The sequence below is a fragment of the Sorex fumeus genome, unplaced genomic scaffold (assembly GCF_029834395.1).
Source record: "Sorex fumeus unplaced genomic scaffold, SorFum_2.1 ptg000156l, whole genome shotgun sequence".
Taxonomy (NCBI): Eukaryota; Metazoa; Chordata; class Mammalia; order Eulipotyphla; family Soricidae; genus Sorex; species Sorex fumeus.
This window is the reverse complement of record NW_026606213.1, coordinates 513,042-525,760: the sequence shown is the minus strand read 5'-3', so window position 1 is coordinate 525,760 and position 12,719 is coordinate 513,042. Positions and strand designations below refer to the sequence as shown.

The 12,719-nt window shown below is 64.8% G+C and overlaps 1 protein-coding gene across 1 annotated transcript in view; it reads right to left on the bottom strand.

The window, feature by feature from the left end:
* Positions 1-3,412: 3,412 nt before the first annotated feature.
* The window catches only part of PTPRS (protein tyrosine phosphatase receptor type S), an 88,684-nt gene continuing 79,377 nt past the window's right edge, over positions 3,413-12,719 (bottom strand). Inside the window, 13 exon segments of the mRNA XM_056107266.1 lie at positions 3,413-3,690; positions 4,237-4,372; positions 4,865-5,019; positions 5,180-5,305; positions 6,306-6,432; positions 6,827-7,005; positions 7,112-7,397; positions 8,371-8,525; positions 9,096-9,215; positions 9,408-9,583; positions 10,204-10,327; positions 10,463-10,560; positions 11,510-11,557. Coding sequence (XP_055963241.1) covers positions 3,622-3,690; positions 4,237-4,372; positions 4,865-5,019; positions 5,180-5,305; positions 6,306-6,432; positions 6,827-7,005; positions 7,112-7,397; positions 8,371-8,525; positions 9,096-9,215; positions 9,408-9,583; positions 10,204-10,327; positions 10,463-10,560; positions 11,510-11,557 — 1,799 coding nt within the window. The 3' untranslated portion in view covers positions 3,413-3,621.

Here is a 12,719-nt window from a genome sequence, read left to right as displayed (position 1 = left end):
GCTTGTGCTCAGTTACTACTCCTGATTCTGTGCTCGGGGGTCCCTCCTGGTGGGGCTTCGGGGGGAACCTTTTTAGTGCTGGGGACCAAGCCAGGTCGGCTGTGTGCAAGGCAAATGCCCTCCCCGCTGTCCTATCTCCCCAGCCCCAAGTTACCTTTTTTTTTTTTTGAGGCAGAAATGAACCACACCCGGTGGTGCTCAGGAACTTGTGGAGTGCCGGGGATGGAACCCGGGTCAGCTGCGTGCACGGTGAGTTTTCTCCCCATGGCCCTGTGGCCCCGGGCCCGTCGCTGTCTTGTTCACGATCGGGCTTGTCGTCGGTTATCACTGGCCCTGCAGCTGGTTGATCACTTCAAAATCTCCCTTTTTTTGCATTTGCATCTGGTTATAGATTCACAGGGAAGGTACCAAAATAGCGCAGAGCCCCTGCCCGGCACCTCCCGGCCGGCGTCTTATATAACTGCAGCGTAGGCCCGATGCGGAGAAACCAACTTCACGCGCCTGTTGGGATGCGGCTCTCCCGTGAGCTGCTTGGCGTTTCCTGTCCTTGTGCTGGCCCAGAACGCAAGCCGGGGTCCCACCGCAGCCCCCGCCACCAGCACCGCCACCGACTCCAGCTAGAATGAGTCCTTCTCTTCCTCTTCCTTCATCTCTCTCAATCCTTCCCTTTTCTTCTTTCTTTTTGGCTTGGGACCACTTCCAGCAGTGCTCAGGGCTTGCGTCTGGCCCTGAGCTCAGGGATCACTCCTGGTAGTGCTCGGGAGACCCCGTGCAGTGCCAGGGATTAAACCGAGGTTGGCCACAGGCAAGGCCAGCACCTGAACCCTCTGCTATCCGTCTGGCCCCCCAATAGGGGCCAGTTTCAGCTTTCTGAATCTCTCTTTTTTTTTTTTGCTTCTTGGGTCACACCTGGAGATGCACAGGGGCTACTCCTGGCTCATGCACTCAGGAATTACTCCTGGTGGTGCTCAGGGGACCCTATGGGATGCTGGGAATCGAACCCAGGTCAGCGGCGTGCAGGGTAAAAGCCCTACCCGCTGTGCTATCGCTCCAGCCCCTGCTTTTGCTTTTTTTGTTTTACTTTTTTTGCGTCAAACCCGGTGATGCCCAGGGGTTACTTCTGGCTCATACACTCAGGAATGACTCCTGGCGGTGCTCGGGGGACCCTATGGGATGCTGGGAATCGAACCCAGGTCGGCCGTGTGCAAGGCAAACGCCTTACCGCCTTATTCCTGGCTTTGCACTCAGGAATCACTCCTGGTGGGCTTGGGGGACCATAGAGGATGCTGAGGATTGAACCTGGGCCCCCCATCCCGTGCGCAATGCCAGCTGCCCTTCCCCTTGTGCTATCACTCCAGTCCCTGGAGTTGTGAGTCCCCCAACTTGAGTTTCCATTTTCTGCTCTTTTGGGGGCTAGCACTGTTGAGCCACGTCTGGCAGTGCTCAGTGGACCATACGTTGCTGCCGGGAGTTCGAGATGTGCTGTTGGGGCGCTGACCAGGGATTGTGTAGAATCTGCCAATGGGGGTTAGGGTGGGGGGTGCAACCCTCTGGGTGAGCACTTAGGGATAAAAATCCTGATCCCTAACACTGATTGCCTTTATAGGTTTGTGTTTACTTACTGGGCTCTGGGGCAACCCTGGCAGTGCTCAGTAGTGACCCTGGTGGTGCGGGGCCGGGATTGGGAGAGACACCGGATGTGGTGTTGGGATGCAGCTTTGTCAACGGCGTGCAGGGCTCCATGTGCCTCGTTTCCCAGACCCTCTCCGGTTCCTTTATTTTATTTTTTATTTGCATCACACCTGGCGATGCTCAGGGGTTACTCCTGGTGGTGCTTGGGGGGCCATATGGGATGCTGGGAATCGAACCCAGGTCAGCAGCATGCAAGGCAAACGCCCTACCCACTGTGCTATGGCTCCCGCCTCTTGTTTTTCTTTTAAAGAGGGTGACAGGGCCATGTGTGGTGCTGGGATCAAACCCAGCTCGGCCACGTGCAAGGCGAGCGTCCTGTTTGTTGTAATGTCGCTCCAGCCTCCTTTTAAATGGTCGGTTTTGTTTCTGGGTGCCACACCTGGTGTGGGCCTGGGGGACCCTACGGGATGTTGGGGATCGAACCCGGGTCGGCCACGTGCAGGGCCAGCGCCCTCCCCGCTGTCCTATCTCTCTGGCCCCTTCCTGCGTCCTTAACATTCTGTGATGTGATGTCAGCGTCTCTCTGGCCTCTGTCTACTCAACAGAGCGGATTCGTTCCTGCTGCCGTGACAAGTTCTTTCTTTTATTATCTTACTTGCTTTTGAGTCACACCTAGCGATGCTCCGGTCACTCCTGGCTCTGCACTCAGGAATGACTCCTGGTGGTGCTCGGGGGACCACAGGGGATGCCGGGGATCGAACTTAGGCTGGCCACTTGTGCAAGGCAATACTGTATTATTGCTCCGGACCCTGTTGTGCCACATTCTAATGGTTGGGCATTGAAATGGGTTCCTGCGATCTCTCCCGGCAGTGGGGGTTCATGAGGTCGTCGGATTGCAGGCCCCCTCCCACGCCGGCCCCCCTGCCCCCCACAGCAGAGACTCCAGCCAGGCGGCGCAGTCGGACCATCTGCTTTTAATACAAAGTCGATATCTACATACACAGAGTGGGGACCCCCCCCGCCGCTGCAGGGCGACCCCGGGTTTGCTCTGGTACAAAGAGGAGGAACTCACTTGCTTGGGGTGGGGGCTTGGGAGGGGAGGGGGGTCCCCGTCTTTTGCTCCAGAGTCCCAGGAGAACAGGATCCCTGATAAGGGGCGCAGCACTTGGTCACTCTCTGCCCCGCCGCAGTGCGGGAGCAGAGGAAGGGCTCTCCCCTCGGGGATCTGTCCTCCTTGAGGGGTCCGGGAGGGGAGGAGGACTTCGGCTGGTGGCGGCGCTCCCTCCGTGGGCGCAGACTCACGCTGGTGGGCCTGAGACCCTCTCCCCCGCCCCCACGGTCTCACCCTCGCATCGTTTCCTTGATATGTCTGAAGATACTTAAAACGCAAAAGGCAAAAAAAAAAAAAAAACTTAAAAAGGTCGGGGAGCAATGGGGTGTCCTTTTGTTGAGCAAGGCACAACTTCCGAAGGTGGGCGGGTGGGAGTGAAAATAAAAGCCAGGCCCAGGACAGCCGTCGGGGGAGTCCCCCACAACACCCCAAGGGGCGAGGGAAGAAGCAGTTTTCAAATACGTCCTGGGGCCCAGCAAATTTCTTTTCTTTTTTTTTTTTTTTCTGTAATTTTTTTTTCTTTTTGTTTCTTTAAAAAAAAAAATTTGTTAAAAAAAAATGGTCGGGGGGGAATGAATGATCACTGGATACAGTTACACGGAGTTTGGAAAGGAGGGGGTTCTGCTCACAGACCCCGGCTGCAGGGAGGGTGCAGGGCTGAGCCCCCGCCCCCCCCTTTGCGCACCCCGCCCCCCCCAAGTCGAAGGAAATGAGGAATGTGCCGAATGTCTGACGGTGGCATGGGGAGCCAGCTCGGGGGGCTCGATGGGGCTGCCCGCGTCCTTCCCCGAGCCCGTGTCGCTCCTGCCTTGGCTGCCGGGGGGTCCGGGGGCCCGGCTGGCATGGGCACGGCGTCCGCTGCGTCGGGGGGCGATGGCTTACGTTGCATAGTGATCGAAGCTGCCCAGGTACTCCAGTGCCGCCTGGTAGCAGAACTGGTACTCGTCCTGGGGAGCGAGGGCAGGGCGTTGGGCTCTCTCCCGCGGCCCCCAACCCTGACGATGATCCCCCAGTCCTGGGCTCTCCCCCACGGCCCCAGCCCTGCCACGCTCCCTTTCCCCTAGTCCCTTTCCTCCTCGTGTTCAGCGATGTCCACGTCTCGGGACTCGAAGGGGTGCCAGGACCGGCGTCTCGTGAAAGGCCAGCAGCGTCCTTCCCCCCTCCTCTCTCCACCCCCACTCCTTCTTCTGTAAGTCACTCACCGTGAAATTACAAAGCTGGTCCTGGCTGGGCTCTGGGCACACGTCAACACCGCCCTCGCCCCCACCCCAGTCTAGTCTGCAGTGGTTTCCTGTGGTTGCCCAAAGGGTCTCAGAGTCGCCCCCTTTCAGCACCCCCTCCTCCCCCCGTTCCACCTCCCTGGCTCTCAGTCTGCACTGGCTTCGCAGCCCCGGCCCTTCTCAGGTCTGAGCTGGGGGTGTCCTTTCCAGGGCCGGGACCCACTGTCGGGGTGGGGCTGGGGGGCTCCTGGCCTCTGGCCCGGGTCGCCTCACCTCCGTCTGCACCATGGCCGGCCGCTGGGTGCGCAGCATCTTCACCGTCTGGAAGATGTCCACCACGCCCTCGTACCGCATCCGCTCCAGCACGATGCTGAGCGTGATGAAGACTCCGGTCCTGCCCACGCCGGCGCTGTCGGGGGGCGGGGGGCGGCTCAGCGGGGCTGCCTCTCTCGGTCAGCTTAGCTTATTTTTTATTTGTATTTTTTGCCTTTTGGGTCACACCCGGCGATGCACAGGGGTTCCTCCTGGCTCATGCACTCAGGAATTCCTCCTGGTGGTGCTCGGGGGACCCTATGGGATGCTGGGGATCGAACCCGGGTTGGCCATGTGCAAGGCAATGCCCGACCTGCTGTGCTATTGCTCCAGCAGTAGGGGCTTTCAATTGTATGTGATTTTTGTTTTGCTTTTTGGGTCCCACCTGGCGATGCTCAGGGCTGACTCCTGGCTCTGCACTCAGGAATCACTCCTGGCGGTGCTCTGGGGACCACATGGGATGCTGGGAATCGAACCCGGGTTGGCCACGTGCAAGGCCAACGCCCTCCCCGCTGTGCTCTCTCTCCAGCCCTGGTGGTCAGCTTCGCTTAGGGGCGGGGGCTTCCCCGCTCCGTCCCCCCGCGCTCACCTGCAGTGCACCGAGATGGGGCCGTCCTGGCCGAACTGCTCCTTGGTCTTGTGCACCTGGCCGATGAAGTCGATGAAGCCCTCCCCCGACTTTGGCACGCCCTGCTCCGGCCAGTCCGTGAACTGGAACTGCCGGACGGTCCGGGACTGGCCGTCCTGCGGGGGCGGGATGCGCGGGCTCTTGCACGGCCGCTGCCTGGCCAGCAGCCCCGCGCCGGCTCTCGGCGTCCCTGGCGACCCCCTGCCCCGGCCCCGCAGCCCCCAACCCTCGCCACGTGTCTCACTGGCACCTCCCGACGTCCTCCCGCCCACTCACCCGGGCGTCGGTGACCTTGAACTCCCGCAGGATATACTGAGGCATGTTGTATTCGGCCATGGGATCCACCACGAAGTACTGGTAGCGGGCAGAGCGCTCGGCTGGCCAGTACTGGTGGCATTTCTCCTGCGGGGAGGGGGTCAGGGTGGTCAGCTCCACGAGGCCCCGCCCCAGCCAGGTCAGGCCCCGCCCACCCAGGGCTCCACCGAGACCAGGCCCCGCCCACTGTCTCCACATCCTCACCAGGCCCCGCCCACCTAGGGCTCCACCCCAGGTAAGCCCCGCCCACCCAGGGCTCCACCCCAGCTATATCCCGCCCTGCCCAGGCTCCGCCCCCTGCCCAGACCCCACTCCCAGACCAGGCCCCGCCCTCCCCAGGCTCCACCCCCAGACTAGGTCCCGCCCCGTCCCCGCCCCCAGACTGGGCCCCGCCCCGCCCCCAGACCAGGCCCCGCCCCCAAACCAGGCCCTGCCCTGCCCATGCTCTGCCCAGACCAGGCCCTGCCCAGATCCCACCCTCAGACCAGGCCCTGCCCACCTAGGGCTACACCCCAGGTAAGCCCCGCCCACACTCCTCTCCCAGACCAGGCCCCGCCCAACCCAGGCTCCACCCCCAGACCAGGCCCTCCCCTGCAAGGCTCCGCCCCTAGGCCGGGCTCCGCCCCCAGCCTAGGCCCCGCCCTGCGCAGGCTCCGCCCAGCTCAGGCCCTTCCCCCAGACTGGGCCCCGCCCTGCCCAGGCCCCGCCCAGACCAGAGCCCACTCCCAGATCGGGCCTGCCCTGCCCAGGCCCCGCCCCCAGACCAGGCCCCACCCCCAAACCAGGCCCCGCCCTGCCCATGCTCCGCCCAGACCGCCCAGACCAGGCCCCGCCCACCTAGGGCTCCACCCCAGGTAAGCCCCGCCCTGCCCACGCTCCTCCCCCAGACCAGGTCCCGCCCAACCCAGGCTCCACCCCCAGACCAGGCCCTCCCCTGCAAGGCTCCGCCCCTAGGCCGGGCTCCGCCCCCAGCCTAGGCCCCGCCCTGCGCAGGCTCCGCCCAGCTCAGGCCCCGCCCCCAGACCAGGCCCCACCCACCCAGTCTCCACATCCCCCATCAGGCCCCGCCCCCGGCCCCGGGGCTCACCCGGCCCATCTCCCGCAGCTTGGTGAGCATGACCACAATGGTGGAATTGTTCTCCCACAGCATCCTCCAGAAGTCCTCCGTGGTCTCGGCCAGGGGCCCCTGCGTCGCGATATACGCCTTCTGCTGCCTGCCGGGTGGGGGGCACACGTGTGTCTAAGCCCAGGCTAAGCGGGGCACCGTTCTCCCCATTTTCCTTCCCGACCCCCCCTTGGGTCACTCCTGGCAGGCTCCGGGGACCCTATGGGATACCTGGGCTTGCGTCTGGGCCGGGCGTGCGCAAGGTGAGCACCCGACCCGCTGTGCTGTACGAGGGCTCCCGTGTGGGGGGCGGGGGCGGGTGGGACGCCGGGGAGAGGGCTTAGAGCCGGAGCTCATGGCTTGCAGGAGAGCTCGGGGACTGATGGCCGCACCGCGGCCCCAGGGCGCCCGGCGTGCCGTCGATCCCTCCGATCCACCCGCACCAAAACGGGGGGAATCAAGATCAGAAGGGCGTTCGGTGGGCGGCGCGCGGGGCGAGGCACCTGTAGCCGTCGATGAAGCTGGCGTTGATGTAGTCGGAGCCCTCCACGCCCCGGATGGGCTGCAGGCACACGCGGGTGCTCTCGTAGGGCATGATGTTGACCAGGCGGTTCTTGAACTTGTTGCAAGGCAGATTGGCACTGATGAAGCGGGAGGTGTGGGCTTTGGAGTTGGCCAGCCGCTGCGGGCGAGGGGCAGAGGGGCGCGGGGCGGAGTCAGGACCGTGTCCCGGGCCGTGCGCCGGACGGACGCGAGCCCCGCGCCCCGCGCCCCGGCCGCCTGCCCACCTTGAACTCGAGCTCCATGCCCGTGACGTGCTCGCCGGGCTCCACCTGGGCCAGCTTCTGGATGTAGGCGTAGAGGCTGCGGGCCGGCACCTCCGTGTTGCCGCAGCCCACGGCCTCCAGCAGCGCCTCGTGGATGAAGCTGTACTGGTCCTCGGTCTGCACCATGTAGTTGCGCTGCGAGCGCATGAGCGTCACGTGCCCGTACACGTCCACCGTCTTCTCGGGCTTGATGCGCTCCAGCATGGCGTCGATGACGATGAAGCAGCCCGTGCGGCCCACGCCGGCACTGTGGGAGGCGGGGCGGGGGGGGGGATCAGGGCCCCCGGGTCAACAGCGAGGCCAGCGGAGGCCTCTAGGGCACCCGCGGAGAAGCCTGGCGTGGAGTACGGTGATGCAGAAGAGCAAGGAGTGGGCGTGGCCAGCGGGTGGGCGGGGCCCGATCGTGGGCGTGACCTGATATGGATGTGGCCAATGGGTGGGCAGGGCCTAAGCGTGGGCGTGGCCAGCCGGTGGGCGGGACCTGATAATGGCTGTGACCAACAGGTGAGTGGAGCCTGATTCGTGGGCGTGACCAGTCGGTGGGCGGGGCCTGATGGTTGGCGTGACCAGCTGCTGGGCGGGGCCTGATCATAGGCGTGACCAGCCGCTGGGCGGGGCCTGATGAGTGTGGCCAACTGGTGGGCAGGGCCTAATCGTGGGCATGGCCAGCAGGTGGGCGGGGCCTGATCGTGGGCGTGACCTGATATGGATGTGGCCAACAGGTGGGCAGGGCCTAAGCGTGGGCGTGGCCAGCCGGTGGGCGGGGCCTGATGAGTGTGGCCAACAGGTGGGCAGGGCCTAATCGTGGGCGTGGCCAGACGCTGGGCGGGGCCTCATTGTGGGCGTGACTAGCCGGTGGGTGGGGCATGATAATGAGTGTGGGCATGGCCAGCAGGTAGGCGGGGCCTGATCATGGGTGTGACTGGCCGGTGGGCGGGGCCTGATAATGGGTGTGACCAACAGGTGGGCAGGGCCTAATCGTGGGCATGGCCAGCCGGTGGGCGGGGCCTGATAATGGGTGTGACCAACAGGTGGGCAGGGCCTGATCGTGGGTGTGACTGGCCGGTGGGCGGGGCCTGACAATGGGTGTGACCAACAGGTGGGCACGGCCTAATCGTGGGCGTGGCCAGCAGGTGGGCGGGGCCTGATAATGAGTGTGGCCAACAGGCGGGCGGAGTTTGATTTGTGGGCGGGGCCAGCCGGTGGGCGGGGCCAGTCACCTGCAGTGGACCACGATGGGCCCTGCGTCAGGGGGGTTGCAAGTCTTGACTCTCCGCAAGAAAGCCAGGAACGGCGTCGGGTACTCGGGCACCCCGTGGTCGGGCCAGGCTGTAAACTGGAACTGGCGGACCTCCCGCTTCTCACTGGAGCCGTTCTGGAGACCAAAGAGGCGCCGTCCGGCACTGAGGCCAGGCCTCACCTACTGCGCCACCAGGTCCCCAAGTCGCTCCTATCCCCCAGCTTTCTGGACGGAGGTGGGAGGGGCCTTTCCCGGGGTCCAGCCCTGTCCGCCATGGACAACATGGAGCCTGCATTTGTCGCCTTAAATCCACCCGGAGGCCCCATCTTCCCCGAATTCTCCACACCCTGCCCCAGGTCAGGGCTCAGGGCTGACTCCTGGCTCTGCGCTCAGGGATCCAGGTGGGATGCTGGGGATCGAGCCTGGGTTGAAGCCAGGCTCAAACGCCCTCTCCCCGTCCTGTCTTTCGCTCAGCCCAGGAATGCCAGCTTGGCATCTCTCCCTGCTCACCTCTCCATACCCTGGGGTCCGTCCAGCAACCCGCCCCTGCAGGGGGCTCTAGAGGCCCTACTTCAGGTCTGCTGTCCTCTGTCCACAGCCCGAGGCAGGGCCCTCTTCACACCCGGCAGGCCCGCAAACCCTGTCCCATCCTGCCCCAGGGCCTTTGCTTGCCCACGCCTCCAACATACACCGTCTGGGCCTAACCTTGTGCAGAGAAAATGTCCGCACGCAGAACGTGGCCAGCTCGATGGTGTCCAGCAGCGTGACCTGGATGAAGCCGTAGGTCTCGGCACCTCTGTTGGGCCAGTACTGATCACACTTGATCTGTTTGAGGAGAGAAGGCATTTGTGTGTGTTTTATTTTTTGGGGAGGGGTTTGTTTTGGTTTGAGGGTCACATCAGGCTGTGCTTAGGGATCCCTATGGGGTGCGGGGGACTGAACCCGGGTTGGCCGGGTGTAAGGCCAACGCCCCTCCTGGTGTCCTATCGCACTGGCCCCGGGGGACACCGGCCTCACCCGCGACTTCTCCTCCAGCCGGGTCATCATCACCACAGTGGCCGAGCGCTGCTCCCACACCATGCGCCAGAAGTCCCCGAAGGTCTCGGGCAGCGGGCCCTGCGTGGCGATGTATGCGTTCTGCCGCCGGTAGCCGTCCACGTAGTTGGCGTTGATGTAATCGCTGCCCACGATGCCTGCGGGAGGAAAATCACCGAGGGGGGGCGTTGTGCCCGGTGCTGCTGGCCAGCATGCCCGTCTTCTCCCCTAAGTCAAGAGCCCCCCGGCCACAACTCTAAGGGCATCAGATTCGGGGGGACAGGGGTGGGGCTGCCTTGACATAGAGGGACAGTGAGCAGAGGTCGTCCGTTCAGTGTTAGTGGCCGGCACTTATGGCAGGGAGGGGTCTCTGTCTGAGACCGGAGCTGGACCCCTGATTTCCTGAGCCACCTCTGAGCTTGTCCACTCGGCAGCCGGGATAGAGAGGGCTATGGCCTTTCTCTCTTTTTTTCTTCTTGCTCTTTGGGGTCACACCCAGAGATGCCCAGGGGTTCCTCCTGGCTTTGCACTCAAGAATCACTCCTGGCGGTGCTCGGGGGACCCTCTGGGATGCTGGGGATCGAACCCGGGTCGGCCGCGTGCAAGGCAAACGCCCTCCCCGCTGTGCTGGGCTCTCTCTTGGTTTTGATTTGGGGGCGGGGGGCGGGGGGGCGGGGGAGGACCCCTGCCAGGGATCCAGCCGGGGCGGGGCTCCCTGGGACAAGGCCGGCGCTTTTGCTCCTGGACTCCGGGGGCCCTGGGCTTTCCCTGCGGGTACCTTCAATGGGCTGGAGGATGACGCGGGAGTGGTCGTAGGCAATGACGTTGGCGTAGCGGTTCTTGGGCTTGTTCACCTCCAGGTTGGAGTGTTCCCACGTGAACTGCTGGCCGGGGTCGATGGACTGCGGGGCCGGGAGAGAGGCTGACTCGGGGGCGGGGCCTCGGATGGGGGCGGGGCCTCCGAATGGGCGGGGACTCGGTGGGTGGAGCCTCGGAGGGGCGGGGCCTCGGAGCGCTCCCCAGCCCCGGCCACTCACCTCGTACTCCTGGGACAGCTTGAGGCTGTCGTTGGCCTTGAGGCGGTCAGTGTGCTCGGCCATGTCCGCGATGGGGATGGGCGGGTGGCTGAGCATGCCTGCAGGAAGAGCACATTCACCCCCCACGAGGGCCGGTCACGCAGGGGCGGGTGGGGAGGGGGCACCAGCGGGGAGCCCCCGGGGGGGCGGGGGTTGCACGGGACAGTGTGAGTCTGCGATGGACCAGCTGGGATTAGAAAGGACTGTGGGGGAGGGGTGTTCAGGGCGACCCCCGCTGCGGCCCGGCAGCGAGGCGGGAACATCCGCGGGCGCAGAGCCCCCCTGCCGGGCTCGGCACCCCTGCGAGTTCCTGGAGTCCGGCCACCGCCACCCCCACCCCAGGACACCACCAAGCTCCTACTGCCCCGGGGGGACGGGTGGGCAGGAAGCAGACACAGAATGAAGCAGCGGATGGAGCCGGCAGAAACCCCCGCCGCACCCTGTTCTGCCCGGGGGATGGGGGGGACCAAGGGCCGGCGAGCGGAGAGGCTGGGCGGGTCCCCCCACATTGGAGCAGCTGCCGTGGGCAGCTCGGGGGTCCACCCTCTCACCCTGCAGCTGCAGTGAGGACCCCCTTTTGCCTCTGATGCCGCCCCTGGGGGTGCTGTGGGTTGTGGGGGGCCTGGCCTGTGTCCCCCCCGCCCCCGCCACCTAACAGGCTTCCCCGCACCCCGTTCCCCTCTGCCAGAGTCCAGTGCAAGTCCTGATGCTCCCTTGCTGAAAAACCCACCAGCTGTCGCTGAGCCCCCCAAGAGCCTGATTTTAGGGACCCGAGGGTCAGTCTGCTTGTCCCCACTTGTCACGTGTGTGTACAGGGGTGGGGGGCTGTGTCCCGCGTCCTAGTGCACCGGGGTCCTGTCTAGGCCCCCCCACCAGCCGCCTGAGAGTTTGCCGCCCCCCCCCGGCCCCCCCAGAGACCAGCAGGGTGGAGGCTGGGTGGGGGGGTGGACACGTGGACAGAGATGGAAACAGACGGGGCGGAAATGGAGAAGAGACACAGGAACTAACTTTCAAAGTGAAACCCCGGCTCCCTGAGGGGGCTGCTGAGGCCCGAATCTGCAGAAACAGCAAACAGTAAATAAATGAAAACACGCAGGGCCCCGCCCCCCACCCCACCTTGCGCGCACCCTCCCCCCCGCTCCCCGCCCCCCAAGCCCCCGCCCCGCACTGGGTGCATGGACAGACGCACAGGGCGGCAGGACTTCAAACGATGCAGGACACAAGGCCGAACGCCCCCCACCCAAGTGGCCCTGCTCCGGACTCCCACCTGCCCGGGGGGACGCACCGTCTTCCCAACAGCCTCGTCGCCAGAGACTCACTGACCACCAGTGCCCCCACGGCCACCCCGGCCGGCCTCCAGGGTCCTTCTAGAGACACTCTCCCCGCCGCCACCCCCCTGCCACGGAAGGGATTTTGGAGGATGCTGGACAATGAGGAGGGGAGTTGAGGGTGGCTGAGGGGAGCCCCAGAGAACACTCAGCACAGACGGGAGGGCGCGTCCGTGTACACGTTCCATGCCCGGCACCCCTCAGGGGCGCCCCGACTAAAGCGGAAAGGAATCCTCGTCACAAACCCCTCTTTCTCCTTTAGCCAGAATCAGAACCGGCACCGGCCAGTTCAGCCACAGACAGCGCCAAGGAGTGGCCGGCAAGACCCTCAGAGATGGGGGCAGAAGCCCCCGAGGGAACGGGAAAGAGCACCGCAGCGTGAGCCGGCTGGCGGGGCGGGGAGTGGAGTCAGGGAGCTGCGGGGTGGCTCAGCTCAGAACAGCTGGGAGCACGGCCACCGAAGGTCAGGGAGGACAAAGCCCACCGTATTTGCTCAGAAGCACCCGGCGAGTCAGTGATGGGGGGTGAGGATGGGAGGGGCATCACCGGGCCGGGAGACGGGAGGGAGATGCCAGCCCAAGTCGCGTGTCCTTGCTAGCTCCTGGGCCCCAGCACAGGCTCCAGGGGGGAGAGATGGGGGGAGAGACGGGAGGAGAACCCCCCCAGCAGAAAGGAGGGGCTACACCCAGCGATGCTCAGGGGGTCATTCCTGGCAGGACTCGGGGGGCCCCGTGCAGTGCCGGGGTCAGCAGCTCCTTCACGGCTGCCGTCCTTGGGGTTTGGTCCAGGGGCCGAACCCCCGAGGGGGCTCAGGTCGGTCCCTGTGCAAGGGCAGAGCCCTCCCCGCTGAGCTATGGCCCCGGCCTTTCTGGTTCTCAAACCCCCTTCAG